This window comes from Tursiops truncatus, chromosome 1 (assembly GCF_011762595.2).
Source record: "Tursiops truncatus isolate mTurTru1 chromosome 1, mTurTru1.mat.Y, whole genome shotgun sequence".
Taxonomy (NCBI): domain Eukaryota; kingdom Metazoa; phylum Chordata; class Mammalia; order Artiodactyla; family Delphinidae; genus Tursiops; species Tursiops truncatus.
Genome location: NC_047034.1, coordinates 5,254,236 through 5,280,248, shown reverse-complemented (window position 1 = coordinate 5,280,248; position 26,013 = coordinate 5,254,236). Strand labels below are relative to the sequence as shown.

At 37.8% G+C, this 26,013-nt stretch overlaps 1 protein-coding gene across 3 annotated transcripts in view; it reads right to left on the bottom strand.

Moving 5' to 3' along the window:
- ZBTB41 (zinc finger and BTB domain containing 41) overlaps positions 1 to 26,013 on the bottom strand; it is a 51,073-nt gene that overhangs the window by 11,333 nt on the left and 13,727 nt on the right. For all 3 annotated transcript variants that reach the window (XM_033850011.2, XM_073800128.1, XM_019920460.3), the window contains 6 exons: positions 17,587 to 17,734; positions 15,365 to 15,494; positions 11,638 to 11,733; positions 10,122 to 10,228; positions 8,368 to 8,473; positions 3,222 to 3,310 (listed from right to left, as the gene is read on the bottom strand). In XM_033850011.2, the coding sequence (XP_033705902.1) occupies positions 3,222 to 3,310; positions 8,368 to 8,473; positions 10,122 to 10,228; positions 11,638 to 11,733; positions 15,365 to 15,494; positions 17,587 to 17,734 (676 nt within the window). The remainder of the gene's footprint in view (positions 1 to 3,221; positions 3,311 to 8,367; positions 8,474 to 10,121; positions 10,229 to 11,637; positions 11,734 to 15,364; positions 15,495 to 17,586; positions 17,735 to 26,013) is intronic.

Here is a 26,013-nt window from a genome sequence, read left to right as displayed (position 1 = left end):
TATAATAGACCCAAGTAAACACAAACCAAGTATCTATCAAAGTAAAACGGATAAATAAATTTTGATATATTCATATGAAAATGAAACAAACTACTTTCATGGATGAATCTCATAGACATATGACTGAAAGAAACCAGACAAAAGAGCGCATACTGTATGATTCCATTTATATGAAGTTCAAACAGACAGACTAATTAATGGTGATATAAGTCAAAATAATGATTATTTTGCAAGGAGGTTACTGATTGGGAGGGGCCAGGGAGGGTGCTTCTGGAGTTCTGAATGTCCTACATCCTGATCTGAATGGTGGTTACATAGAAGCACTCATTTATAAAAATTCATTTGTGTACTTTATGTGTTATACTTCAATAAAAAACAGCTTAAAAATTCTGCCAAGTCTAAAATCAAGCCCTAAATTTATCAGCTTTATACCCATTTTAACTGAATGTATTACATCTCAACAAGACTACTGCTGAATAGACATAATTACTACTCTGAGGATTACACAAGCAAAGCACATAAGAGATGAGAATAAGACATTTGTAGAAAAAAATCTTATATCCATTTTCCAATGAATTTCTCTAATTGTGTGGTTTGAAAACATACATGAGTTTAGAGGGTAGTTGTAGGAAAACATGATAAATTCATTCCTTGAATAAATATTTATTAAGCACCTACTATTTACAAGTCCTGGGCTAGGCGCTGATCATATCTATTCATTTGAAGCACTTAAGGGTACTGACCTGGCCAAAACTAAAACCAATCACTTATTTGTACCTCTTCTAAAGAAGGAACAATGGAAGAGAAGAAGTCTGTAGGGACTCCGGCAAGGGTATTCCAAAAAACAAGAATCTAACAGTACAGACAATGCAGTAAGGGTACCTGCACTAGAGAAAAGGAATCTGGGGAACACAATTATTCTCATCACCAGAGAGGTGCACTGTTACAACAGGAAAGATGGCTCAGCATCCTTCACCATTTCCTCAGTAAATGATTCCATACAATTATTACCTAATTTTATTCTATAACTACATTTAGCAATTCTCCTTCTGATGAATAAATTTAGCAACTCTACTTCCTTGAAAAGAGAAAAGGACACCTTGGCCAGCACACATTAATATCTCATTCTCTAGAAGGTTAATAGTAAGCTGACACTCTGGTGATTCTACTTCCAGTGGTTATTGAAGAACTCCTTAGAATACTTATAACTATTAGTGCACAGATATAAAATTGAGTTTCTGGACCTGTAAATCTCAGGAGTGGACTTGGGAGCATAGCACCCAGTTCTTGGAACAGCTGCTCTGTGAAGTCCTGTCTGGGTAGCCTGCTGATCACTTTAGATCAAGAGGTGGCAAACTATAGCCTGAAAGCCAAATACAGTCTCTTGCCAGTTTTGGTACATAACATTTTCTTGGAATGTGGTCACATTCATTTATTTATACCCTTCTATGGCTGCTTTCATGTTACCACAGAAAGTTGAGTGGTTGAGACGGAGACTGTCTGGCCCACAAAAACTTAAATATTTACTATCCAGCCCTTTACCAAAAAAGTGGGCTGACCCCTGCTTCAAATGATTTCTCCCTCTCATTTCATAACAGCCATAAACTTTATCTTATTCTGTAACAGAGCTCATTTCCTTAATTTTCAATGGACAGAGGGACTTGCCCCTAATTTCAACTAACTTTGAGATATCCAGAATTGAGAATTCCACGGTCATTGGTCATCAACTAATTACTACAAATCAGTGTTTTCAAAAAACTTAATGCAGTTAGAAAGCCAGCTCTTATTAACTTTCTCCTCTAGATAATTCCTGTAGTTTTACAATTCTTAAATCATCAGTGGTTTCAAATTAACTTTTCGTAAGTTCACCAACTTTTTCAAATCATGAGTTTATTAGGCATATTACTTACAACTAGTGTGGAGACTAGCATTAATATAGTTTCCTCATTTTTTACATTTTTATATATTTATATACCCCCCAAATTATGACTTTCTCATTTTGAGAGAGGTGTAATTTTATTTTTAACAGCAGTACTATATCAGTAATAAATTCTTTACTGAAATTCTTTGCTATTGAAATTGCCCAAATCCAGTTATTTCCAATTTTGATATTTATGAAATCAATTATTTTTCCCTACCAGAACAGCAGCTTGACAAAATCCAAAGTAAATATAAAGCAAGGCAGCCATAAATGCATTAATGGGTTTCTTTCTTAAAAAGAAGGAAAGAAAGCTTTAAAAATTGTTAATTTACATGAGAAGTCAAACAAGAACTATGACAACATATATGAAAAAATCCAAAAATCTATGTTTCAATATATGGTAGCACTGCCAAGGGAAAAAAGGAAAGATTAAAAAAAAATAACTTCCGGAAACCAGCTGAAGCAAATCATTCTACTAAAACTACCTATAAATCACAACAAATCATTCTACTATAAATCACAACTGACTATGTAAAAAGGAAAGCTACCCAACAGTAACTTGGGGGCTTTCCTGGTGGCACAGTGGTTAAGAATCCACCTGCCAATGCAGGGGACACAGGTTCAAGCCCTGGTCTGGGAGGATCCCACATGCCACGGAGCAACTAAGACCGTGTACCACAACTACTGAGCCTGTACTCTAGAGCCTGCGAGCCACAACTGCTGAGCCCATGTGCCACAACTACTGAAGCATGCGCACCTAGAGCCCATGCTCTGCAACAAGAAAAGCCACGACGAGAAGCCTGTGCACTGCAACGAAGAGTAGCCCCTGCTTGCCGCAACTAGAGAAAGCCTTCACACAGCAACGAAGACCCAATGCAGCCAAAAATAAATAAATAAGTAAATATAAAACAGTAATTGGTAAACAGGACAATGAGGTCATATTTTAATTACTCTTTTAAAAGAGAAGAAAATAAAAGAAATGTCTTCAGAGCATCTCATAGATATAGAGGAACCAAAAACAACCAGAAAAGGGGACGATGAGAACTAAAAGTTGAATAAATTCCCTAAGGAAAAAAATTTTCCCAAATTCTACAAAATGATATTCAAAAGTATTGAAGCTTACATAATAATGGAATAGTAGATCAGAATATTGTCTGTTCATGACATCAATTCTAATAAGTAAAAATCTTACTGGGGGAAAAACAAAACAATTTCACCAAGAACAACAAAGTATAAATGTCCATATTTCACTTCTGAATAATTACACAAAAATATATACAAAATACCCATTAGGTTTTACCTGAATGTGTCCGAAAATGCATTTCCAGACTTGATTTGCCTTTAAAAATTTTCTTACAAACATCACACTGATGAAAGGTTGCTTTATATCTAAGAAAATAAAATGGTTTGAGCTTTTCAATATAATTTTAATAAATAACATAATGAAAATACGTTACAACTCATTTACAACTTCATATATAATTCTCACATTAGTAAAGCATAGAACTCCAAATGAACATGGAAATACTTTTTAAGTATCAACCTTATCTCTGATTCTTCCTTCTCCAGTTATATTCAACAAATAAATCTATAAAAGATGTCCTTAGATTTTCAACTTTAAACTGCTTAATTTTAAGCTTTAAATCAGCAAACTTTTGTATTATTATTTTCTGTTAAAAAATACCAAAGGAAAAATTGTAGGGACAGAAAAAAAAAAATCAATGAGAGGGGTAAAAGGGGGTTGACTACAAAGGTACAAAGGTGGACATTTCAGGGGTGATATAGATCTATTCTGTGTCTCAACTTACGGTAATGATTACATGACTGCATGCATTTGTCAAAACCTGCAGAACTACACACTAAAAAGAGTGAATTTCTCCGTATATAAATTGTACCTTAGTTAAAATAGATGCAAAAATGAAACTGCAGCAGTCTCAAAATCTGCATTCATCAAAAGGGGACACTTTTCCTCGGTAGGTACGCTTTATAACAAATAAATATTATAAACTTAAAATAAATTTTACACCTAAGTAAAAAAGAATGAGATACCAGTCTTTTATTTTTATTGTAGATTAATAGACATAAAAAGCTATAAATTACTCAGAAGTTAACTTAGAAGCAAAGTGTAGTGCCTAAGAGTATGTACTTGTGAGTTAAACAATCCTAAACTCAAAATTTAGTTGTTAGGATTAATATATTTGTAAAATGATTAGCATTTAAGTGATAGTTACTAGGAAAGCCATATCATCTCACCTTGGAAGCAATTCACTTCTAATGAGTACATGGAAAAACAAATCAAACACAGGCTACCATAATGTTCTAGAAGACAGCTGGCCTTAACATATCCACTGAGTGTTACTGGAATGTTTAGCATGTTGTTACTAATATTAAATAGCAATAGTATGCCTAGGGTTTCAAATGCCATTCTCACTTTTCAATTCATCCAACTCTACATTTACAAAGTAGCTACAGAGACACCAGGCAAGGCCCTGTCTTCTAGGAACTTACTTCTACTTGATGAAATGGACATTTAAAAAGATAATGTGGATTTAGTGAACTGGGAGTGTCATTGATAAACTTAGCAAAAGACTTGCAACCTGTATGCCTGGCTTATCTTATTCCATGTATATCCATGTTAAATACAGAGATACAAACAGGGTTCCCACGGGCACATAGAGAAAGCAGCAGTGGTAACTCAACTAGGGGCAGTTTTGACCCCCCTGGGACATGTGGCAATGCCTGAAGACATTTTTGGTTCTCACAACTAGGGGTAGGTAGGTGCTACTGGCCACTGCCATCTAGTGGGTGGAGGCCAGGGATGCTGATAAACATCCCACAATGCACAGGACGACCCCACAACAAAGAATGACCAGGCCCCAATGTCAGTAGTATTGTGGCTAAGAAATCTTGGTCTGTACTATGGACAGAGTGACATTTTAAACACGGATATGCTCAAAACACAAACTGTCTCACAGTGTATGTAGGAAAAAGATAAAATCTACAAGGACCTGCATGGGTCAGGCTCTATGTATATATCTCTCCATTCTCACACAGATGCTGAAGAGCAGAGATTTTCAGGGCAGGAGTGATACACAGTTCCACATGGAGCAGAGATGCCTAGTATGAAAGGGATTTAAACAGGTCTACTGGATTTGGCAATAAGAGACTCCTACTGATAGCAACTGGAGAGGGATAGTAAGGTCAGAGGTCACATCCCAACAGCTTACAACAGTGAACAGAAAGTGAAGGAGAGGATACTGAAGGAGTCACCATTTAAAAACATTCAGAAGAAGAGACATTTGAAAATGACTGGTTGGGGGGCGGGTGCTAGTCTTCATCACTCTCCACGTTCTCTCCTTGAATAATCTGCACATAAAGTGCTCACATGTAATTCTTTATACACAGCCCAGACTTCACTTCTGAGAGGTAGACTACTATCCACCTATCGGATTTTATGTTTCAGTGTGCACTGAGCATCTCAAAGTCAATATACACCAAACTCATCATCTCCCTATGTTATATTCTCTAACTCAGTGGCTGGTATCAATCAACCACTCACTTGGAAACAGGAATTCCTCGGAAAGAGGAATCACCTGTGACTGCTCCCATTCCCTCAATAAAGGCCTAAATATTGGTCAAATAAGTACCTTCCACTGTTCATTATTAAGGCTACTGCCTAGTTTAGGTCCTCACCATCTTTTTCCTAGATTATAACAGCCTTCTAACTGGTTGATCTACTTGCCTCCAGATTTATCCACCACTAATCCAGCTTCCATACATCAATAAGAGTGATGTACCTAAAATACAAATCCAATTATGTCATCCTCTTGTTTAAAATCTTCAATGGCTTTTTATCTCTTAGAAGTAAGTGTTGGTTCCACGAAATGATCGTAAGGCTCCATATTCTAGATCCACCCTTAGCAGCCCTTGCAGAGCATGGAGAATACAGATTCTGGTTCCACAAGTATCTAGGCCAGCAGATAGGTCACAGGCCCTGCTGGCGGGGAGAGGATCCCAAAGGTCTTTCATGGGGTCTACGAGATCAAAATTATTTTCAAAATCATACTTTAAACATGACTTGCTTTTCTCACGATGTTGACATTTACACTAAAGAGCAAAAGGAACAGTGGGTAAAAGTGGTGGTGCCTCAGCTCTAAACAAGGTAGTGATACCAAAATGTACTAATGGTCACTGTACATTTTCACCACGATGTACTCACAGAAAGAAAAACAACTGTGATAAAGCAGTAAAATTACTAACTTTATTAAAGTTCACCCTTTGCACTGTGGCCTTTCCGCTAACCTCGTGATGAGGTGGGAAGCATGAAGCTCTACTGCACGCTGGGTACTCTGTGTGCTCGAGGCGCCTGCGAGACCCGCTGTGAGCCCAGGGATCCCTCCCCTCACGGAGCACCATTCCACTTGAGGAAATGGAAGTCAGAGTACAGCTGGACTTGAGTAGGTGGCAGACATTTTCTTGAAAATTCAATGAAGTAAGCCTGTCACTTCAAGGGAAAAAACTGACAGTATTTGTTATCAGTGATAAAATTTGAGCTTTCAAGCTAATTAAGAATTTTGGAAAACTTGCATCTGCCCCTGTGATCTTGACAGCTTCCCAGTTCTCCTTCTGAGAGACTGGAAGCAATGTTAACAAGCGTGATTTGTTGTTCCTGTACTGTGAAATGTGGTAACATTGGGAAAATCTGCATAACTCAGTGAACCCTTATTTTCCAAATGACAAATGCATATTACAGTAGGTTAAAAATCCACTTCAGAGCACAAGATAGACCAATGGACTGAATGGAAGAGTATGAAAGCTTCATGAATCTTGTTTCAGATTCCTCTTTGCAACTACCTTGAAGAAACTACCACTGGTTTAGTTTTGGTGTGGCAGCAAAGGGTAACAACCACAATTTTCTAAGAAGGCTTAATATTCCTCTACTCCTAGTTTTACCAACTATGTATCTGAGTGAGCTAGATTTTCTTCATTTACTTCAAACAAAATAACACATAAGAGCACATGTGACAATCCAACTGTCTTCTATGAAGCCATTAAAGAGACTTACAAAAATGTGAAACAATGCCACTCTTGGGACTTCCCTGGTGGTCCAGCGGGTAAGAGTCCGCACTCCCAATGCAGGGAGCCGGGTTCGATCCCTGCTCAGGGAACAAGATCCGCATGCATGTCGCAACTAAGAAGTCCACATGCCACAACTAAGACTCGGCACGGCCAAAAATAAATAAATATTTTAAAAATGCCACTCTTTAGTATTTGTTTTTGTTCTGTAAAGTAGTTATTTTCCATAAAATGGCTATTCATGTTAGCATGATGGGTATATTATTACTTTAAATGAATTAATAAGTACTTAATTTTTAATCATTTTAATTTCTAATATGATTATATAATTTATTTAGACAATAATGTTATTTTTATATTATATAATTTCTATAAACAAAAGCCCCCGAAGTACTAAATAATTTTTAAGGGTATAAAGGAGTTGAGAAAAACAGTTATAGAATCTGTGGAGCAAGTGAGTTTCCAGTTCTATTTTCCACCCACTCATACGATATGTTGAAGTTTTTATTTTCTACTCCAGACAGCATCATGTATATCTTTATATCCCAACACTTAGCAGCATTCCTTGTATCTAGTGAATACAAGAGTTCAATGACTACAATGAATACATTGATTCAATGAGTGTATCACTGAACAAAATCAATGAAAGAAACAATAAACCAATACATGAAAATGGAAAAAAGAAATACAAATCAACACTCCTTACTCTTCTTCAAATTGGCCTATCATTTACTACATTTACATATACTATGTGTATTTTGTTGATCATATCATTACACTAAGTTTCTTGACACCCTAGACCAAGTCTATTACTTACCATTTGCTCCAAGTACCTAGTCCAAGAACAGAACTTCTTTGAACATTTTAAACTCAACAACTAATCTCAGTTAAGCCTGGATATCTAAACTGTGCTAAAAAGTTGATGTTCAAAGACAGTACATACCTCCTTCAAATAAAATACCATTTTAAATGTTTAGTGTGAATAAAAAGAGGTTTAAATTCTGACAACAAATATTTTCCAGTAACTGCTGTCACATTAATGACAATATATGTAGGCAGTATGTTTATTTATATTTAGTTCTCCAAGAGCCCCTGAAACCAAACATAAATGAAATCCCCAAAGAAAGCCAAGATTTTATACTAGTCATTCACTTCAATGTCTAGCTCCTCCTAGCCATTGAATCAACCGAAAACAAGTATGAAAAATATGCTACATTCAATTCCTTTAGGTCTGCAGAAAAGCTATAGAAGCTAGAGAAAAATCACTGATTAACCCAACATCAATTACATAAAATGAACTATGAGACAACTTTCCTCCAACCCAGACTTATCAAGGTAATGATGATGAGAAACTCTGCCTTTTCACTTACTTTTGCCACACTTTCTCTCCAAGGTGTACACTTTTGTAATGGACAGTGAGATGATCCCTACGACCAAAGCATTTTCCACATTCTTCACACTGATGAGCCTTCTCACCTTAAAGACCCAAATATTTTCGTTATAAGGTGCATTTCAATTTTTTTTTATCTCCAGAAACAAATTATCCAACAGTAAGATAACACGGTAGAAAACATATACCAGGAAGGTAAAGCCACCCTTTATCTGGGCTGTTTGCCTTATATTCTTACTCAAATATCTTCCTTCAATGACTCTGTACTTATTTTTATGGGTGTGAAGCCTCCTCCCCACTTGGAGAAGGAATCAGTAGCCTTTTGCCGTACACTTCAAACCCTGACGTTCAGTGTAACAGAGTAAGATAAATGAAAGGACCTCAAAACTCAGGATGTGTTTTAGGAATATGTAAGTCTGGATATCAAACACCTCAAATGAATGTACACTTAAGATGAGGCTGTCTTATGTTTATAAAAAGGACCTGAACATTTTCAGATCTTTGTGCTTTACTTTTAAAAGATTTTTCATCTGTGGGGATTTCTTACATTTGCAATGAGCCAAAATACAAATATAAAGGAAAATCCTAGATGAGTCCAATTTGTCATCTCTATTTTTTTTTTTTGCGGTATGCGGGCCTCTCACTGTTGTGGCCTCTCCCACCGCGGAGCACAGGCTCCGGAGGCGCAGGCCCAGCGGCCATGGCTCACCGGCCCAGCCGCTCTGCGGCACGTGGGATCCTCCCGGACCAGGGCACGAACCCATGTCCCCTGCATTGGCAGGAGGACTCTCAACCACTGCACCACCAGGGAAGCCCCATGTCATCTCTATTCTTATATCCAGTTACAAAGGCTTGGCCTTTAAAAACCAGCCTCAACTTAACACCCGTGTGCAATTAAACCATGTGACCTCTAGGATTAGGAATTTAGAATTCTGAAAATGGAAATGCGCAATTCCAGTGAGAAAGTCATCAGACCTTCAACATCTCTTAAAAGTGGCTATAACAACCGCAACCTGCCTCATTGGGGTCATTTAAGAAAATGTTATATCTGTTGCATACTTTATATTTTAATTATGTTTAAAATAATAATAATAATCACCTGTTCTACTGGGCTCATAGAGATGGCTCTTTCCCATTATTGTGCTCATATAGGTGGCTCTTTTAGCACTTCCTGAACATCAATCTGAGAGGAAAATACGAAATGAATCCCCAGAGTATAAAAATTATAAATACAGAATAAAGATCTGAAATTGATCAGGATTATTAAGGTACTCTTCCAAAGATAGGGCTTCAAAAATTCACTAGTACTCAACTTTAACACCCCAATTATAATAACTCTCTTCAAGCATCCAAGTTTTGCTAACTTCTTTCAAATCCAATCAAAATGAGAACTATTATCTTGGCTTCTTCCTTCAAAGAAGTGCCAATAGTAATTACTGCACATATCTACATAATATGCAAAATGCAAACCTTGAGAATTTGATTAAAACAAATTTCAAAATACGGTTTGTGGTCATAAAGGGTAACCAAATGATTAAAATTACAGTGATCAAAAAACATGTCACAAAATTATGTCTCTTTCAGATGCTTTTTAAAAAAGGTTTTTACAAACAGCATTACAAAGAGGTGACCAAATATACCAAATCACTTAAATTACAGCCAAAATAAACATGATGTGGTTTTCAGGTGTTTTTGAAAAGGATCTTGGAAACATCATTACAAAACGCGCCTCACCTGAATGTATTTTCTTGTGCTTTGTAAGGTGATCGTGACGGATGAACGTTTTCCCACATTCATCGCACTCATATCTTTTATCGTCGTGATGTACTCGTAAGTGAAGTCTATAAAGAAAAAAAATTGAAGCCCATTGACACTAGTGACACAGAAGGAAAAAAAAAATTGAAGCCCATTGACACTAGTGACACAGAAGGAAAAAACTTGGTTAACTCTAAATAACAAGAGCTGGCTGCTTACTCAACCACGCTCACCCACTATTTGCTCCATTTCTGACTTTCAGGGTCCTTCCCACTTTCACCACCTGACTCCAGGGCTCCCACTCACCAGTTTCAAAGCAGCACTTCAACATCTGCACAGGCTCCCACGACCTCTGGATGATACTCCTTCCTGCCTTTAAGATCCTAAATCTGCTTCTGGGAACCTACCAAATGTCTAGGGGCGTCAGCCGATGTTGCAGAGGGAGCAAAAGGAGGACTGAATCAGATGGAATTAGAATCGGACACAGGGGGTAAGTGCACAAGTGACTTAAACATATGATGATAGCAAATTACTAAGGATTAATCCTATTCTGGACAACTGACACCACTTATACACTGACAGTTGAGAACTTAGCAAATTTAATAAGTAATCAACTTTCTGACAATCACATTTTACTACTTTTCTTCACACTAAACAAATAAAGTGTGGCTCATTTCATAGTCACCCAAAAACAGATTATAAAAGGTTATTATAATAGGTTATTAAAATTCATTTAATTTCAATTACTTTTATCCCCACAATCCTCCAACTATATATCAATACATGCTAGTGAAATGAACAGCCTTCCCATTCAAGTTGTCCAAAGAGGTATTGATTCCCCTATGACTAAAACCAGTAAATGGACTGGACTACATCTAAAGGGGAAACATTCTGTTTAAACTTAAAAAGAGGTAAGTAAGAAATGATAGTGTAAAAACTAGATTCTTAAGAATATTAACAAAATTTGAAATTGTATACATATCTCACAGTAAGTAATCTATTATTTATTCATTAAAAAACTTTTCATAAATTGCAAATGTAGTCAGCACTCAGCTATACAAGTATTACGTAAGTTACAACTATTACTCAGAAGACATTCTAAAACTGAGAATCCTGGAGTTTTCAATTTTGTCATATTTTCACATCAAAATATTCTTTGATAATTAGTACTGAAAAAACACACCAACTTTAGAACACCAGAGTTTTCACGAATTTTGATTCAAAGAAAAATAATGAAATATTTAAATGACAATGACTTAGTAAAGCATTCACCAAACTTAGTGATGAGGAAATATTTTAAAATATTTTATACTACAAAATGAATATTAAAAGGTAGGGGCAAAAGTCTACAGTTTTCTGCACAACTTTGCTTATCACAAGCGCTAAAACATGTTTTAATTCATCAAACAACTAACGCAATGATAAGAAAAGAGAGTTAAAGTGGAGATATAACTTTATTGTACCTAATATTGGGGAAAAAAATGGCTTGACCTACCTGTATGAGCTTCCATGACGAAAACTTTGCCCACAAATACTACAAAGATGAGGCTTTTCTCCACTATGGATTCTCAAATGTTCTTTCAAAGTAGTTCTGCATTAAAAAAAATATATATATATATATTTAGCTACGGATTTTTTAATGCCAATGTATGTATTAAACACAGATTTCTAGAAAGCTTACTAGAACAGTGTTCAAGCTAACAGATAACGATGTCAATTATTCCCTTTTTCATACAATATGTTTGCTCTTTATTGGATTAGTAGCACCAGCACAATAAACATGTTTATTATGTCTCTCTCCTTAAAAAAAGCAAATAATTTAACTTTGGACTCCTTTGCCATTGGTTTGCTCTAAGATTTAATATATAGCTTATGTAAACTTCCAAGAAATACAAATGAAAAATGCTCAATTGTCACTACTGATTAGGTAAAATTGACGTTAGTTTTAGTGGACAGTGTTTAATAATATGTAAGAAATCCAGTTTATCAGTACTATTCCTTTCCAATATGTGCTCAAAACTTGTTAAAAGAATGTTTTAAGGCAAAGAAAACTTTACAGGCACTTGCAATTTCCAGATGCCAACGTTATAAAGGGAAACCAAATAAAGGACGCAACTCTTGCTAGTCCTACCGACCCTGGATGGGCCACTGTGTAACCACTGCTGCATTTCCGACAGTTCTAACATTCGGAGATTTCCCACGTACATACACTGCTGAGTAAGGATGGACAAAGTTATTCTGAGGGGGGAAGAAAGGAAAACACATGGAAAGGTTGTTTTCTTTTTTGGTTTGTTTGCTTTTTGTTTTTATAGGAAGACCTTTAAGGGAAAAAAATTTATAATGTATAAGATAAACTATAATTTACCAATCTGTAAATACAAGTTTTCATATAAATATAGCACATTGATTTTCCTGCCATCATACCCATTTGTTTTTTTTTTTAGGAAAGTGGCATTTCTAATCTTTTTAAAATAATGAACTTCTATATACTGAAGAATATAAATATACACATATTGTTTAAAGAATAGTACCAAACGCTGATATGCAGGATAAGACAGAGAACACTCCCATCCCTTACAACTCCCCACATGCTCCTCCCTGGTCCTATCCCCCACCACGTCCCTCTCTCAGAAATAACCATTTATGTAACTATGCCCTTTCTTTGCTTTACTACCTATATAGTACAAATCACTAAACTATGTATCGTATGTTTTTGAAAAACTGAGTAGCAAGCACAAACCTAAAAATATGGCCACTACTGGATAAAGGGCCCACAAGGTAATAGCAGCAGGGTCTCCATGTCGGCTTGGCTGCTCAGCTTCCCTGAGCGTTGGCACCAGCCCTTTCCAGCCTGTCAGCAGTAAAGTCACGACCAAATACTGCAAAGCACAGGGTTCATCCCAACCAGAGCATCTGGCTGGCTGGAGGGGACCTGGTACTGTAATCTGGCAGAGACACGGTCAAAGTGAGTAGGCTGCTGTGTATATCTGGCTCCTAGGCGTACCATGACCTACGTCTAGTTCTCATGGACAGGTCACAAAAGAACATTTCTGTGAAATGAAATGAGTATCCTCAGTTAAATCAAGCAGCCAGGCAAACAGACAACAGCAGGAGCCTCTTAAGCATACAGGTACTATACAGCCAGCAGAATACAGATGAAAATTTGGGTCAGCGAGGGGGACATGGGGAGTTGCTGTTCATGCGTATGAGGTTTCAGTTACACAAGATGAGTAAGTTCTAGAGACCCAGTGTACAGCATTGTGCCTGTGGTTATCAACACCACATTGTACACCCAAACATGTGCTAAGAGGGTAGATCTCGTGTTAAATGTTCTTAACACAGTAAAACAATAAAGCCTTGGGGTCAGACCTACTCCAGCGTTCTGTCCACTAGTTAACAGAGGAAACATGTCAGCAGGGATCTTAGCACTGACTACCCTCAACATGTCATGGGTCACAGCCACTATGAGTGTGGACTCAGTACCCATCACATAATCACATGTGACATCCTGGGATCTTCATTCACCATCCTGCACATGTGACATCCTGGGATCTTCATTCACCATCCTGCACATGTGACACCCTGGGATCTTCATTCACCATCCTCCCGTGAACTCCCTTTGCCTCTTTACCATATTAAAAGTCCGGTTTCCTGGTCTTCCTCTTCATCAGTTTACTTTCTCATTCTGGTGAAGCACACCTTCTAGGGGCTTCATGAGAAAGATTACAGTGAAAGCTAATTTTTTGACATCATGAAGAGTATCCTTATTATCCTCAGACTTGTTGACAGTTTAAGAACAGAATTCTAGGTTGGAATTTCTTTTTTTTCCAAATTTTGAAGGTACAACTGGACCACCTTACTTCCAGGGCTGCTGCTCAGAGGGAAGTCCGAGTAACTCTCATTCTTAATTCCATGTGTGTGACTTTCTCCCTAGAAAAAACAGAAGCACAGACAGGCTTCTCCTTGTCCCCAGTGTTCTGAAACATCATAGTGCTGCACCTTGGAGTAGGTTTATTTTCACCTAATGTCCTAAGCATTTAATGTGTCATTTCTGTCTGGCAACTCATATCTTTCAGTTCTGGGAAATCATCTTGAACTATTTCAGTGATGATTTTATTCCCTTCCATCTTCTCTGTTCTTTCCTTCTGGACCTCTTGCCTGGTTTCCAAATGTTCTAATCTTTACTTTTCAGTTCTGTATTTTTTTGCTCTACTTTTTTGGAGATCCCTTAACTTTGTCCTGCAATCCATCTGTTAAGGTCTTTACTTTGTGGATCATGCTTTGAATTTCTGGGAGTTCTGATTTGTCATGTCAGTGACTCATTTGTATAACATCCTGTTCTTGTTTAATGGATTCTATATCTTCAACTGAGGATATTAGTAATTGTTTACTTCTTTTTTTGCAAGTTTTCTTCTTCCTGCATGTTTCCTTCAAGTTTTTGTTTCGTTTTCTGTTGGAATAAATCTCCCATGTTAAAGGTTCTCCTTCTGCGTCTTGTAATTCTTCACTGTTTGCTCATGATTAAGTGTGATAGGCTAAACACAGATGGGAGGATCAGGGAGCATGGGTAGGCCTTGATGACTCTGTGTTTCACTGTAGGTGGTCTGGGTGTATTATTTACCAGGGAATATATTTGTCCTTTGGTTGCTCATGTTTTCAGGGAATTGTTTTCTAATCTACTGTCTGAAGGGTAAAATCTAAAAGCCAAGATGTCCAGCAGCAACGGCCTGTGTGGGTGACGGAAGAGAAGCCAATGATCTAACTTAACTTCTAGAGCAGTTCTGACTCTAGTGCTCCTTACTCCGCCTGTCCTTCACCCTAGTTCCAGAGGCATCTGAGACTGCCAGTTCCCATACCTTTCGTGGCTTCTGGGATGTAAGCTAGGTTCTCAATTTCTCCATTGCCACTTTGGGATCTGTCTTCCTCAGATCTGCTAAGTCAGTTACCACTGATACATCTGCTTTCTAGCTTCCAAACCTGTGTTGCTCTTGTCATTTTTCTGTCTCACTGTCTTTGTAGCTTATGTCTTTAAAATAAATAAATGAATGAATAAACAACCTTCTACAACATATTACATAATTTCTTTTATCCTTAAATTTCAAATTAAAGCATAATTCAGGTATCTTGTGTCTTGTGTTACCCTAATCCTTATAAAATACATTCATTAATTATTTCTACATAACAGTACCAGGATGTTTCTGGGTATTTAGATAATTCCTCACCTTTCTCGTACTGATTTCCCACAGATAAAGCAAGTCCATTTTCTCTTTCCACCATGGGTACACTCTATATGGCGTTTCAAATTTCCAGTGTCGTTAAACTGGCGACCGCATATATCACATGGAAAAGGACCTAAAAAGGAAAAAATAGTGTGCATCTAAACTTTAAGAATAGATACTATGTTAAATTTAATACGTATGTTATAAATTCATGCCTACCACTACTAACGTATATATCATAACACAATCTATTATTATTTTTTACACAATTATTATTATTTTACACAATCAATTATTTATTTATAGTTTTCTCTTCCCTTCTAGAGTGTTTATTTTATTCCCAGCAGACAGGATACAATCATCTCTGTATTCCCAAAGCTGAGTATGGCACCAGGCATCTAATATAACAAAAGCTGAATAAACTAATGAGTTTATTATAAACTGAAACAGCCAGTTCCTAGTTTGAAATCAGACCGGGTCAAACTAAAAAATGTTACATACCAAATTTCTGGGGAAAGGAGGTAATGAGAAGCCTTAAAGAACCAACATAACACTAAGAGAGCTCATGGTTTGGAAAGGCACTGCTGCTCCTTAGAGCCAAAAGATCTTAGTGACACTGCCTCTACCGAAAAGACTGTGGCACATTTCTGTTTAGTCGTACAAAATTAAATACACATTTCTTACAGTAATATTGACCTTAGCTGGATTCAAAATTTCACCATGATTTTACCAAATCACTGGAGAGAAGACAGAGTTCTACCGAAGGGCAAACTGAAAAGATGACAAAGGATGTGTGAAAAAGAAGTATAACTCAGCTTGCTTCACCCTCCCCACCCCGATATCTGTGGATTCAACCAACTCCAGATAGAAAATATTTGAAAAAAATTCCAGAAAGTTCCAAAAAGCAAAACTTGAATTTGCCAGGCACTGGCAACCATTTACATAGCATTTATATTGTATTTACAACTATTGAAATAGTATTTACATTGTATTAGGTATTATAAGTAATCTAAAGATGATTTAAAGTATACAGGAGGATGTGCACAGGTCATATGCAAATGCTACACCATTTTATACAAGGGACTGGGGCATCCTTGGATTTGGGTATCTGGAGAGGTCCTGGAACCAACCTCCATGGATACTGAGGGGCAACTGTATTCCTCATTGTGCAATACAGCCTTGAAAATATCTGAAGATGGCTGTCCTGTCTCCCTTTCCCAAACAAAATATTTCAAGGTCCTTCAAAAGTTTTTCAGATGACATGATTTTAAAGCCCTATGTTGCCATAATTACCCACCTCTAGAATATATGTCAGTATCCATTTTGAATGTGTTATCCATAAATGAATGCAATATTCCAGATCAATTTAAAATCAGCCAGATGATTACCTTCCTAATTCTGAGCATTTTTATTAATGTAGTTTAAAACTACAGTTGTTTTTGTCAGTCATATGACGTTACTGGTTCAGACTGTGCCTCTGCTATTAATAAGCCCATCTGAAAAGTGAGGCATTTGGATTCTGTACTATTTTAAAGCTCTGCAACTCCTAATGATTAAAAAAAGTCAGATCATTCCCATGTGTACAACTTTGTATTTATTCTTAATTAATTTTAACTTTTTTTTTAAAGCAGAGAGTTTTTTTTTTTACTTCTTTATTTTCTGCTGTATCAACTACCCCTGCCAGCTTTATGTCATGTAGCATATTGATAAAGCATGAAATATATTATTTTTATCCAAGTTGTCAATAAAAACATTGAATAGGATAGGGAAAAGGCTACTTGAAAGATAATAATTCATTATTGGGAGTAACTGTCATAAATGTACCTAACTGTACTACCATCTGGAACACAAGTCTCCACCTTGGCCATAAGCATGAGGGAGAGAATTCATCAAATACAATATTGAATTTCAAATATACTAAGTTTACTACACTCTCTGAAAAATGAGTTTTTTCCAAGACAAAAATGCCTACCCCCAGGCACTCACAAACCTATCCAACAATCAACAATAAATAAATGCAGTTATGACCATGAACACATCTGCCACCAGAAAACAAAACAAAACAAACCCCATATTTACTCATCTCCAAGAACAGCAGCAAATCCAGTACCCCTCCCCACATACATGACCTCCTTCTCCTAGTGATTCAACAGCAGCGGCCTCCTCCAGCACGACGTGACCACCAACAGTTGCTATGCTGCTCCTAGGAAAATTAATCTACTTACCCAGATGGAACTTCTCTTGATGCTTTAACCGTGCAAATCGTGATTTAAAATGTTCTTCACAATAGGTACACTTAAAAGGTTTATCTTGAGAATGGAGAATCATATGTTCCTCCAAGTGTGGTCTTCGAGTAAAAGATTTCTTACAAATCTAAAAGAAAATGCACATAAAATGTAAGGGAACCTGAATTTAAAATAAAAATACAAAGCTCATGATGAGAAATAAACACATATATTCAAGTAGCTAAAGAGAAATTTCTCCTAAAAGAAAAAACTTACCAGAAGTATAATCAACTATTGTGCAGAAAAAATACCTTGGAGGAATTACAGTAAGAATTTATTTTAAATTAGTGCTAAAGTTAGCTAAATTTCAACACCTTACATTTCTAATAGGCTAATTCCTAAGATCATACAGTAATCACACTATCTTAATCCTGGTCAACATTTCTAAATCCATTAAATTTATATTTTAAATCGAGGGCTTCCGGGAAGATGGCGGAGGAGTATGATGCGGAGATTGCCTTCCTCCCCATAGATACACCAGAAATACATCTACACGTGGAGCAACTCCGGCAGAGCACCTACCGAACGCTGGCAGAACACCTCAGACCTCTCTAAAGGCAAGAAACCCCTCACGTACCTGGGTAGTGCAAAAGAAAAAAGAATAAACAGAGACAAAAGGATAGAGACAGGACCTGCACCAGTGGGAGGGAGCTGTGAAGGAGGAAAGGTTTCCACACACTAGAAGCCCCATCGCAGGCGGAGACTGCAGGTGGCGGAGGGTGCAGCTTCAAAGCCGCGGAGGAGAGCACAGCAACAGGGGTGCGGGGGGCAAAGCGGGGAGATTCCCGCACAGTGGATCAGGGCCGACTGGCACTCACCAGCCCTAGAGGCTTGTCTGCTCGCCCGCTGGGGCGGGCGGGGCTGCAAGCTGAGGCTCGGGCTTTGGTCGGAGCGCCGGGAGAGGACTGGGGTTGGCGGTATGAGCACAAGTCTGCAGGGGGTTGGTGCACCACGGCTGGCCGGGAGGGAGTCCGGGGAAGAGTCTGGACCTGCCGAAGAGGCAAGAGACTTCTTCTTGCCTCTTTGTTTCCTGGTGTGCGAGGAGAGGGGATTAAGAACGCTGATTAAATGAGCTCCAGAGACAGGCGCGAGCCGCGGCTGACAGCGCGGACCCCAGAGACTGGCATGAGACGCTAAGGCTGCTGCTGCCGCCACCAAGAAGCCTGTGTGCGAGCACAGGTCACTCTCCACACCCCCCTTCCGGGGAGTCTGTGCAGCCCACCACTGCCAGGGTCCCGTGATCCAGGGACAACTTCCCCGGGAAAACGCACGGAGCGCCTCAGGCTGGTGCATCGTCATGCCGGCCTCTGCCGCCACAGGCCCGCCCCGCACTCCGTACCCCTCCCTCCCCCCTGCCTGAGTGAGCCAAAGCCCCCGAATCAGCGGCTCCTTTAAGCCCGTCCTGTCTGAGCGGAAAAACAGACGCCCTCCAGCGACCTACACGCAGAGGCGGGGCCAAATCCAAAGCTGAGCCCCGGGAGCTGTGCGAACAAAGAAGAGAAAGGGAAATCTCTCCCAGCAGCCTCAGAAGCAGCGGATTAAAGCTCCACAATCAACCTGATGTACCCTGCATGTGTGGAATATATGAATAGACAGCAAATCATCCCAAATTGAGGAGATGGACTTTGAGAGCAAGATTTATGGTTTTTTCTCCTCTTCCTCTTTTTGTGTGTATGTATATGCTTCTGTGTGCGATTTTGTCTGTATAGCTTTGCTTCCACCATTTGTCCAAGGGTTCTATCCGTCCGTTTTTTTAAAAAATTTTTTTCTTAATAATTACTTTTCATTTTAATAACTTTATTTAATTTTACTTTATCTTCGTTCTTTCCTTCCTTCCTTCCCTCCTTTAGACAATGAATCATCCCAAATTGAGGAGGTGGACTTTGAGAGCAAGATTTATGATTTTTTCCCCTTTTCCTCTTTTTGTGAGTGTGTATGTGTATGCTTCTGTGTGAGATTTTGTCTGTGTAGCTTTGCTTCCACCATTTGTCCGAGGGTTCTATCCGTCCATTTTTTTTTCTTTTTTTCCTTAATAATTACTTTTCATTTTAATAACTTTATTTTATTTTACTTTATCTTCGTTCTTTGCTTTGCTTCCACCATTTGTCTGAGGGTTCTATCCATCCGTTTGTTTCTCTTAATAATTATTTTTTTATTTTAATAACTTTATTATATTTTATCTTATTTTATTTTACTTTATCTTCTTTCATTTTTCCTTCCTTCCTTCCTCTCTCCCTCCCTCCCTCCCTCCATCCCTTCTTTCTTTCTTTCTACTTCTACTAATTCTTTCTTTCTACTTTTTCTCCCTTTTATTCTGAGCCGTGTGGATGAAAGGCTCTTGGTGCTGCAGCCAGGAGTCAGTGCTGTGCCTCTGAGGTGGGAGAGCCAACTTCAGGACACTGGTCCACTAGAGACCTCCCAGCTCCACATGATATCAAACGGCGAAAATCTCCAAGAGATCTCCATCTCAACACCAGTACCCAGCTTCACTCAACGACCAGAAAGCTACAGTGCTGGACATCCTGTGCCAAACAACTAGCAAGACAGGAACACAACCCCACCCAGGAGCAGAGAGGCTGCCTAAAATCATAATAAGTCCACAGACACCCCAAAACACACCACCATATGTGGACCTGCCCACCAGAAAGACAAGATCCAGCCTCATCCACCTGAACACAGGCACTAGTCCCCTGCACCAGGAAGCCTACAGAACCCACTGAACCAATCTTAGCCACTGGGGACAGATACCAAAAACAACGGGAACTACGAACCTGCAGCCTGCAAAAAGGAGACCCCAAACACAGTAAGATAAGCAAAATGAGAAGATAGAAACACAGCAGATGAAGGAGCAAGATAAAAACCCACCAGACCTAATGAATGAAGAGGAAATAGGCAGTCTACCTGAAATAGAATCCAGAATAATGATAGTAAAGATGATCCAAAATCTTGGAAATAGAATAGACAAAATGCAAGAAACATTTAACAAAGACCTAGAAGAACTAAAGATGAAAGAAACAATGATTATCAACACAATAAATAAAATGAAAAATACTCTAGATGGGCTCAATAGCAGAATAACTGAGGCAGAGGAACGGATAAGTGACCTGGAAGATAAAACAGTGGAAATAACTACTGCAGAGCAGAATAAAGAAAAAAGAATCAAAAGAACTGAGGACAGTCTCAGAGACCTCTGGGACAACATTAAACGCACCAACATTCGAATTATAGGGGTTCCAGAAGAAGAAGAGAAAAAGAAAGGGACTGAGAAAATATTTGAAGAGATTATAGTTGAAAACTTCCCTAATATGGGAAAGGAAATAGTTAATCAAGTCCAGGAAGCACAGAGTCCCATACAGGATAAATCCAAGGAGAAATATGCCAAGACACATATTAGTCAAACTGTCAAAAATTAAATACAAGAAAACATATTAAAAGCAGCAAGGCAAAAACAACAAATAACACAGAAGGGAATCCCCATAAGGTTAACAGCTGATCTTTCAGCAGAAACTCTGCAAGCCAGAAGGGACTGGCAGGACATATTTAAAGTGATGAATGAGAAAAACCTGCAACCAAGATTACTCTACCCAGCAAGGATCTCATTCAGATTTGACGGAGAAATTAAAACCTTCACAGACAAGCAAAAGCTGAGAGAGTTCAGCACCACCAAACCAGCTCTAAAACAACTGCTAAAGGAACTTCTCTAGGCAAGAAAGACAAGAGAAGGAAAAGACCTACAATAACGAACCAAAACAATTAAGAAAATGGGAATAGGAACATACATATCGATAATTACCTTAAATGTAAATGGACTAAATGCTCCCACCAAAAGACACAGATTGGCTGAATGGATACAAAAACAAGACCCATGTATTTGCTGTCTACAGGAGACCCACTTCAGACCTAGAGACACATACAGACTGAAAGTAAGGGGATAGAAAAAGATATTTCATGCAAATGGAAACCAAAAGAAAGCTGAAGTAGCAATTCTCATATCAGACAAAATAGACTTTAAAATAAAGACTATTAGAAGAGACAAAGGAGGACACTACATAATGACCAAGGGGTTGATCCAAGAAGAAGATATAACAATTGTAAATATTTATGCACCCAACATAGAAGCACCTCAATACATAAGGCAAATACTAAGAGCCATAAAAGGGGAAATCGACAGTAACACATTAATAGTAGGGGACTTTAAAACCCCACTTTCACCAATGGACAGATCATCCAAAATGAAAATAAATAAGGAAACACAAGCTTTAAATGATACATTAAACAAGATGGACTTAATTGATATTTATAGGACATTCCATCCAAAAACAACAGAATACACATTTTTCTCAAGTGCTCATGGAACATTCTCCAGGACAGATCACATCTTGGGTCACAAATCAAGCCTTGGTAAATTTAAGAATATTGAAATTGTACCAAATATCTTTTCCGACCACAACGCTATGGGACTAGATATCAATTACAGGAAAAGATCTGTAAAAAATACAAACACACAGAGGCTAAACAATACACTACTTAATAACGAAGTGATCACTGAAGAAATCAAAGAGGAAATAAAAAAATACCTAGAAACAGATGACAATGGAGACACAACGACCCAAAATCTATGGGATGCAGCAAAAGCAGTTCTATGACGGAAGTTTATAGCAATACAATCCTACCTTAAGAAACAGTAAACATCTCGAATAAACAACCTAACCTTGCACCTAAAGCAATTAGAGAAAGAAGAACAAAAAAAACCCAAAGTTAGCAGAAGGAAAGAAATCATAAAGATCAGATCAGAAATAAATGAAAAAGAAATGAAGGAAACGATAGCAAAGATCAATAAAACGAAAAGCTGGTTCTTTGAGAAGATAAACAAAATTGATAAACCATTAGCCAGACTCATCAAGAAAAAAAGGGAGAAGAGTCAAATCAATAGAATTAGAAATGAAAAAGGAGAAGTAACAACTGATACTGCAGAAATGCAAGAGATCATGAGAGATTACTATAAGCAACTCTATGTGAATAAAATGGACAACCTGGAAGAAATGGACAAATTCTTAGAAATGCACAACCTGCCAAGACTGAATCAGGAAGAAATAGAAAATATGAACAGATCAATCACAAGCACTGAAATTGAAACTGTGATTAAAAATCTTCCAACAAACAAAAGCCCAGGACCAGATGGCTTCACAGGCGAATTCTGTCAAACATTTAGAGAACAGCTAACACCTATCCTTCTCAAACTCTTCCAAAATATAGTAGAGGGAGGAACACTCCAAAACTCATTCTACGAGGCCACCACCACCCTGATACCAAAACCAGACAAGGATGTCACAAAGAAAGAAAACTACAGGCCAATATCACTGATGAACATAGATGCAAAAATCCTCAACAAAATACTAGCAAACAGAATCCAACAGCACATTAAAAGAATCATACACCATGATTAAGTGGGGTTTATTCCAGGAATGCAAGGATCCTTCAATATATGCAAATCAATCAACATGATACACCATATTAACAAATTGAAGGAGAAAAACCATATGGTCATCTCAATAGATGCAGAGAAAGCTTTCGACAAAATTCAACACCCATTTATGATAAAAACCCTGCAGAAAGTAGGCATAGAGGGAACTTTCCTCAACATAATAAAGGCCATATGTGACAAACTCACAGCCAACATTGTCCTCAATGGTGAAAAACTGAAACCATTTCCACTAAGATCAGGAACAAGACAAGGTTGCCCTCTCACCACTCTTATTCAACATAGTTTTGGAAATTTTAGCCACAGCAATCAGAGAAGAAAAGGAAATAAAAGGAATCCAAATCAGAAAAGAAGAAGTAAAGCTGTCACTGTTTGCAGATGACATGATAGTATACATAGAGAATCAAAAAGATGCTACCAGAAAACTACTAGAGCTAATCAATGAATTTGGTAAAGTAGCAGGATAAAAAATTAATGCACAGAAATCTCTGACATTCCTATACACTAATGATGAAAAAATCTGAAAGTGAAATCAAGAAAACACTCCCGTTTACCACTGCAACAAAAAGAATAAAATATCTAGGAATAAACCTACCTAAGGAGACAAAAGACCTGTATGCAGAGAATTATAAGACACTGATGAAAGAAATTAAAGATGATAAAAATAGATGGGGAAACATACCATGTTCTTGGATTGAAAGAATCAACATTGTCAAAATGACTCTACTACCCAAAGCAATCTACAGATTCAATGCAATCCCTATCAAACTACCACTGGTATTTTTCACAGAATTAGAACAAAAAATTTCCCAATTTGTATGGAAACACAAAAGACCCTGAATAGCCAAAGCAATCTTGAGAACGAAAAACGGAGCTGGAGGAATCAGGCTTCCTGACTTCAGACTATACTACAAAGCTACAATAATCAAGACAGTATGGTACTGGCACAAAAACAGAAAGATAGATCAATGGAACAGGATAGAAAGCCCGGAGATAAACTCACGCACATATGGTCACCTTATCTTTGATAAAGGAGGCAGGAATGTACAGTGGAGAAAGGACAGCCTCTTCAATAAGTGGTGCTGGAAAAACTGGGCAGGTACATGTAAAAGTATGAGATTAGATCACTCCCTAACACCATACACAAAAATAAACTCAAAATGGATTAAAGACCTAAACTCAAAATGGATTAAAGTAAGGCCAGAAACTATCAAACTCTTAGAGGAAAACATAGGCAGGACACTCTATGACATAAATCACAGCAAGATCCTTTTTGACCCACCTCCTAGAGAAATGGAAATAAAAACAAAAATAAACAAATGGGACCTAATGAAACTTAAAAGCTTTTGCACAGCAAAGGAGACCATAAAGAAGACAAAAAGACAACCCTCAGAATGGGAGAAAATATTTTCAAATGTAGCAACTGACAAAGGATTAATCTCCAAAATTTACAAGCAGCTCATGCAGCTTAATAACAAAAAAAACAAACAGCCCAATCCAGAAGTGGGCAGAAGACCTAAATAGACATTTCTCCAAAGAAGATATACAGACTGCCAACAAACACATGAAAGAATGCTCAACATCACTAAGAATTAGAGAAATGCAAATCAAAACTACAATGAGATATCATCTCACACCAGTCAGAATGGCCATCATCAAGAAATCCAGAAACAATAAATGCTGGAGAGGGTGTGGAAAAAAGGGAACCCTCTTGCACTGTTGGTGGGAATGTAAACTGATACAGCCACTGTGGAGAACAGTATGGAGGTTCCTTAAAAAACTACAAATAGAACTACTATATGACCCAGCAATCCCACTACTGGGCATATACACTGAGAAAACCATAATTCAAAAAGTGTCATGTACCAAAATGTTCATTGCAGCTCTATTTACAACAGCCCGGAGATGGAAACAACCTAAGTGTCCATCATTGGATGAATGGATAAAGAAGATGTGGCGCATATATACAATGGACTATTACTCAGCCATAAAAAGAAACGAAATTGAGCTATTTGTAATGAGGTGGATAGACCTAGAGTCTGTCATACAGAGTGAAGTAAGTCAGAAAGAGAGAGACAAATACTGTATGCTAACACATATATATGGAATTAAAGAAAAAAAAAACTGTCATGAAGAACCTAGGGGTAAGACAGGAATAAAGACTGTGTCCTACTAGACCTACTAGAAAATGGACTTCAGGATATGGGGAGGGGGAAGGGTAAGGTGTGACAAAGTGAGAGAGTGGCATGGACATATATACACTACCAAACATAAGGTAGATAGCTAGTGGGAAGCAGCCACATAGCACAGGGAGATCAGCTCGGTGCTTTGTGGCCGCCTGGAGGGGTGGGAGGGAGGGAGACACAAGAGGGAAGAGATATGGGAACATATGTATATGTATAACTGATTCACTTTGTTATAAAGCAGAAACTAACACACCATTGTAAAGCAATTATACTCCAATAAAGATGTTAAAAAAATTTATATTTTAAATCAATGATATGAATAAAGGTTTTATCATGCTTGCCATATATTTGATTAGGAATAGGAGTAAGAAACTTCAGAAAAATTACTTTAAAAAGTTTATCTCTTGAGGTGGTCAGAAAGAATAGACACAACATTTTAAATAAATTTGGCAGACATCAGATTTAGAAAAGGGGAAGAGGAACTGCTGTACCAATATAGCATGTCCTAAACACCAAGCATAACAACCACCACAATACAGCATGTACTATACACCAGGTATAACAACACAGCATCTACTGTACGCCACGTATGTAACAACATAGCATGTACTATACACCAGGTATAACAACACAGCATGTACTATACACCATGTATAACACAGCGTGTACTATACACCAGGTATAACATAGCATGTACTA